The 6,651-nt window shown below is 36.0% G+C and overlaps 1 protein-coding gene across 1 annotated transcript; it reads left to right on the top strand.

Moving 5' to 3' along the window:
* Positions 1-2,768: 2,768 nt before the first annotated feature.
* On the top strand, positions 2,769-5,217 carry MEF18 (mitochondrial editing factor 18). Its single transcript, XM_079054378.1, has one exon. It carries the CDS (start codon positions 2,873-2,875, stop codon positions 4,961-4,963), a length of 2,091 nt encoding a protein of 696 aa, XP_078910504.1. The 5' UTR covers positions 2,769-2,872; the 3' UTR covers positions 4,964-5,217.
* The last annotated feature ends 1,434 nt before the right edge of the window (positions 5,218-6,651 follow it).

Here is a 6,651-nt window from a genome sequence, read left to right as displayed (position 1 = left end):
GACCTTCCGGTCCATAACATACTACTCATAACATAACATAGCAAATACATATTAACTAACAGCATACATCACATACTCCTCATAGCACATAAGACCTTCCGGTCACACATATTACCACTTTAGGTAAAGTATAGTGAGAAGACTCACCTCGTACGATGTCGGATAACCTCTCGTGCTCGATAACCCGACCTAGCCTCCTCCTATCAACACAATAACATCTCTAATCAATACTTTCTCTTGTCCTCATTTCTAAGGAGTGGGTAGAAGACCATTCTACCCCTCCCAGGTCTCTCTCTAGAACCAGCTTGACCAAAACCCTACGGTCAACTGAAGTCAACTCAAGTCAACGGTCAAACTTTGACCAGACTCGTCGAGTACACTCGTGTGACTCGGCGAGTCCAGGCGTCTTCCGAATCCTCAAAGATCCTCACTCGACTCGTCGAGTTAACCTTTCACTCGACGGGTTACCACCGGTCATGAATCGCGGGGCAACCCGACTCGACTCGTCGAGTCCCCTTATGGACTCGGCGAGTTCCTTCCATGGCAACACTCAAATGACCTTCTGAGGTCAGATTTGTTTCTCTAACCTATAGATCTGACCTTACCATACTCAATAATCACGTAAAGGTCCGACCTTTACACTCATGCAACGTTCAATATGCTTCTTTTGGTGAAATAGCCTCTAAAATGGCAACCTAGGCTCATATCTCTAAGGAAGTAGCATAAAGCAGGGAGGTTGGGGCTCTCTGGACCTCTCAAGGTCCAGATCCAGAGTTTAACACTCAAAGGGACATCATAAGCATCATATCCAAGCCAATAAAGGATAGAGAAAACCCTAGATTCAAGGGTTCTACACCAAAACAGAAAAGGGTTCGATTTAATACCTCAAAGATGGAGTTTCCTTGCTTGAAACCACAGAATAGCAACCCCCTTGACCTTCTTTTGCTGGAATCTCCTTCTTCTTTGCAAAAACCACACCAACAAGGATTAAAATAGCCCTTCTCCTCACACTACACGCTCAAGCTCACTAGGGTTTCTCTCTCTGGACTGGTAGCCGCAAATGAGGGCCATAAGGTTCCTTAAATAGGGCACATGCCCGAGGATTTAGGGTTTTCATCCACAGCGCCTACTCGACGAGTCTACTCTTGGACTCGTCGAGTAGTTCATTAAACTCACGTGGCCACCCCGCTTCTACTCGACGAGTTATAGCACCAACTCGTCGAGTGATCAATGATTCGCAAAAATAAGTAATTAAAATAATATACCTGGAAATCCAGGTGTTACAAGAAAGCGATGAAGTGATTTTGAAGAAAGCGTTGAAAGTGTATCAAAAAGAAAATCTGAAGGCTTTCAAGTTTGTTGCAGTTTGGAATTTTTTGAAAGATAACAGGAAATGGCTGAGTAGCAAAACATCAGACGAACATATCGACAGTGGTTCAAAACGCAGCAGAACATCTGAGTCCGACCACACTACATCAGATGCTCGTGTTCAATTTGATCTGAACGAAGATGAACCTGTTCCAGTTTCACCACCTTCCCGACCAATGGGAAGAGACAAAGCAAAAAGCAAAGGCAAAGGCAAAGCGTCAGATTCAGATGATTTGAAAGAAATGGGAGCCGACATGAAGGGTATAAAAGACAGAATGGACGAGATTTTGCAAATTGCTTCTGAAAGAGAGCTTCGGAAACAAAGGGAGAGCGACATGCGAATACTAGCGACGGACACGTCGAATATGACCGGGGCCGAGCTTGAAGTGGTTTTGGCGATGAAGGAGGAAGTGAAAAAACGTTACATCAATCGTGGCTAATTTCTAGTTTTTTTTTCAAGTTTTTAATCGTTTGGTGTGCGTGTTTTTTTTTTAAGTTGTAGGTTTTATGTTTCTAATTTGTTTTTCTAAATTTTTAGGTTTTTTTTTTAAGTTAACTAATGTATGGTATTTGTATTTTTAATTAATGAAATATTATCTTTTTAAAATTATGTTTTTTTTATTAAAAAAATAAGTTTTATTAAATTAAAATAGTTAACAAAAAAAATAAAAAATAAAATAAAATAAAAGTGTGGCACCACCCCCCTGGTGTGGCAAGAAACCACACTTGTGTGGTAAAAAATGAGATGACGCTTATGTGGCGGGGGAGGGAATGCTGTTTCGGTGACACCACTCCCTTCAGCCTAAAAGGAGTTAGATTTTTCCATTGAATATTTTGACGCTGTCACTGCATAATTAAAGGATGGACAATTATACCCCTCATCGTATTCAATTTTAAAATACCATAAACAGAACACGTTTCTTGTTTCCAAAAACGCATGACCACGTTTCGAACCCCAGACAACACACATGACGATAAGAACGCTTCTTCAGTCGGCATGGCTTCACCCCACTCTCAAACAGTTGACTCCAAATTTTGATTCTTGAATGTACACTTGAATTAATTTTGATGTTAAACTTTGAATGTAAACTTGAATTGATTTTGATGCGGTTAACCATTAACCTTAGAATGTAAACTTTGATATGATTTTGATTTTGTTAACTGTTAACCTTGAATGTAAACAATGAATTGGTTCTGATGTTAACTGTTTGTATAATTGTTAATGTAAACTTGAATTGATTTTTATTATGTTAACCATGAATATAAACTTAATCATATTTTTATTCTGATTCAAAATTTAAACTTCGAATTGTTGTTGATTCAGATGTGTTAATCATTTATTCATTTAAACTGAGGGGCATATTTGTCCATACATTAACTACTCAGTGAAGGATAAAAAAAAAAATCATCTCCGATAGATAAAAGCACCAAAGCAGATTTGTTGTTTTTTTGTATTACTTCGACATATCTTATTCTTCCTGCCGATCTCTGATGATCAAGTGTAATGAAATCATTCTTAAACAAACTTCTTCCTTCCTTTCTCGCAAGAAAATTATGCAAATTAACTCCGAAATACTACTCCAGTTCACCTCTTCCACAAAACAGCTGCGTAAACAACATCAAGACAACCAAAACATTCGACGATTACGAACGTGCCCTCGTCCAAGCATTGAAATCATCTTCTTCCCTTTCTTCTCCGCTCCTTTACGGCCAGCATCTCCATTGTCATAGCCTCAAGAAAGGACTTGACTCCAATATCTTTATACGTAATAGCTTGATCAGTTTGTATGCCAAGTTTGGTTCTATAAACGATGCAGAATCCATGTTTGTCTCTGGGTTTCAATCCGATCGCGTTTCTTGTAACATTATGCTTGCTGGTTATGTGAATTGTTGTCGTTTAAATGACGCCCGCCAATTGTTTGATAAAATGTCTGGGAGGAACAGCGTATCTTTTACCACGATGATAATGGGGTTGGCTAAACATGGGTTTTGGGGAGAAGCAATCCATGTATTTAAGGAAATGAAGTCGTTAGGTTTGGCTCCCAATGAAGTGACATTGTCGAGTGTACTGTCATCTTATTCACATTTTTCTGGGGTTAAAAACAGTCAAATTCTTCATGCATTGGTTGCTAAATCCGGCCTTGAAAATTCTAATCTTGTTTTAACTAATTTGGTTCATCTGTATTGCAGCTGTTCATCTTTGGGTGATGCCAGAATTTTGTTTGATGAAATGTCAGAGAGAAATATAGTTTCGTGGAATGTAATGTTGAATGGGTACTCAAAGGCTAGGATGGCTGGAATGGCACGAGACCTGTTCGACAAAATGCCTGAAAGAGATGTAGTTTCTTGGGGCACCATCATCGAATGTGTTTTACATGTTGAAAATCTGAACCCAGCTTTGAAATTATATCGAGAAATGCTAAATACTGGGATATCTCCTAACGATGTCATGGTGGTGGATATAATCTCAGTTTGTGGCCAAGAAACAGCCTTTTCCGAAGGCCAACTGTTTCATGGTGTAAGTGTAAAACTAGGGTTTGACTCTCACGACTTTATCCAATCAACCATTATCCACTTCTATGCAGCTTGTGGCAACATCACCCTTGCTGAAACTCAATTCCAAATAGGAAGCAAAAACAATCCATCTTCATGGAACGCTCTAATATCAGGCTTAGTAAAAAACAAAATGATTAAATCCGCACGCCAACTGTTCGACAAAATGCCCAAAAGAGATGTTTTCTCATGGACCTCAATGATTTCCGGATACTCCCAAATGAACCAACATGACATGGCTTTAGACCTTTTCCATAAGATGATATCAAGTGGCATTAAACCAAACGAAGTAACAATGGTAAGCATGCTCTCATCCGTTGCTAATCTAGGCAGTTTACAAGATGGAAAATGGGGTCATGAATACATAATCACAAATTCAATCCCTATGAATGACAATCTAAGCGCATCCATCATCGACATGTACGCCAAATGTGGGAACATCAAGAACGCATTACAAATCTTCAATCAAGTTAAAACCAAAGTTTCCACCATTTCACCATGGAACGCGATTATATGTGGTTTAGCCATGCATGGACATGCAAGATTATCTCTAAAGCTCTTTTGGGAGTTAGAGACATATAAATATAATGATGTTATAAAGATTAACTCAATCACATTTATTGGGGTGTTAAGTGCATGTTGTCATGGTGGATTGGTGAAAGAAGGGGAGAGGTATTTTGAAAGGATGAAAAGTGTGTATAATATAGAGGCGAATATGAAGCATTATGGGTGTATGGTGGATCTTTTGGGTAGAGCAGGGAGATTAGAGGAAGCTGAGGAGGTGATAAAGAGTATGCCTATGAAGGCAGATGTGGTGATATGGGGGACATTGTTGGCAGCTGCTAGAATTTATAATGATGTTGAAATGGGAGAAAGGGCAGCTGAAAATTTGGCAAAAGCTGAGCCTTTACATGGTCCAGGTAGGATTTTGTTGTCAAATATTTATGTAGATGCAGGGCGTTTGGATGATGCTGCTTTTGTAAGACGAGAAATGAAAACCCGAGGATTGACCAGGTCACCAGGTTATAGCAGTATATCTTAAATATTAATAAAGAAAAAAGGGAAGTTGGTGATAAAGTCAATAGTTTGGACCAAACTATTGGATGATGCTGCTTTTGTAAGACGAGAAATCAATAGTTTTTTTTACCTAGATTTGTTTATAAGTAAAAAATGGTTCATTGACCTAATTAATTTTCCTCGAAATATTAGTTAGTAAACATGTATTCATTTATATATCACTAGTCATTCCGGTGGGTAAGTTACAAATATACATTCGAAAAGGTTGGTAACAAAAAAGTGGAATCTAAATTGTTTTTGATATTGTTTTTTTTTTTTCTCTATCTTGATTTTGTAATTTTTTCTTACAGAAATAAGGTAATCTTAGGTAGTTTTATCGTCTCTCTAATTTGTTTTTTTCTTTTTATATACGTATTATGCTTTTATAATTTTGGTGTTCATATGATCTTTTAGGGTTTGGGCGTTTCGAGTTTTAGGATCATACATACTTATAAAGCTAGCATTTTTTCTTTAATCTTATGCATTTGAAACCCCCATAAAAATTTACCAACACCTCAAGTATTTGAAACCCCCACATCCTTTCACCTTCAAAGTAATTAATCACACATAATCTCATTCCAAGAAAATCACACACTCTATAAGTTCAACACCTCATGCATTTGAAACCCTCACACCCTTTCACATTCATTATATATATGTAGTTATATTCGTACATTTTTCTTACAAAAAATCATCATTTTGGTTGAAGATATTATGATTCAAAAGTTTTCATATGGTTGAAGCATTCACGATCCAAATATGATGATTTGAATAAATGGGTTATGTCGCATCGATGATAATTGTAATATTATTTTTTCTTTCAACCAAAACAAATGAAGCTTTTCTATTCTTTCTTTATATTCAATTTCCCATTTGATCTTTATATGTGATTTGTATGTATTACTCAATCTTGAATGTGACTCTCCAAACATCAATGTTTTGCTTGGAATATATTTTTCATTCTTCTTTTTCAAGAAAAACATTTTGATTGCAGGTTAGTGAAGAATTGCCATCAAGTTTCTATGGTTGAATTGTGTTAAATAAAGAAAGAAGATTCAGAAAACGGATATAGGTTTTTTTTTGTTTGAGCAAAGTAGACGAATGTTAGTTTTTTCTTTTGATTTAAACGTATATTTATGTAACATTTTTATTTATATATTCAACAACTCAATGTTCTTATTTATTTGATTGTAGTTTTCTATTTTGATTATGTTTATTTTCTATTATTTTTTTGTTGGGTTATCCTACACAACATATTTACAAGACAATATTTAAAAGATAACATAATTTTTAACATTTGATATGTAATTATGATGACTTATCATGATATGTTCTTCATATGAAAATACTTTATCCATATTACTACGACGAAAAAATTACATATGACATTTACGAAAATATATATTATATGTGATTTGTTTAACATATATATACACCTATGTATATTAAAAATTTATAATTAAATATCTTTATGTTTAATAATTGAAGGGATTAAAATGATGCATCAAAACCAATTATTTAGACGAATATAATAATAATAATAATAATAATAATAATAATACTAACTAGAAAGGTTACCCCCGCTACGCGGGGGCCAGAAGCTTTCAATGTTGTTTCCGAATTGATAAATATGACAGACATAGAAAGTGCAAGGATGAAAAGTTCGGGCTTTAC

Source organism: Lactuca virosa, chromosome 6 (genome assembly GCF_052849685.1).
Source record: "Lactuca virosa cultivar CGN04683 chromosome 6, Lactuca_virosa_CGN04683_v6, whole genome shotgun sequence".
Lineage (NCBI taxonomy): Eukaryota > Viridiplantae > Streptophyta > Magnoliopsida > Asterales > Asteraceae > Lactuca > Lactuca virosa.
This window is presented reverse-complemented; position numbering and strand designations above follow the sequence as displayed.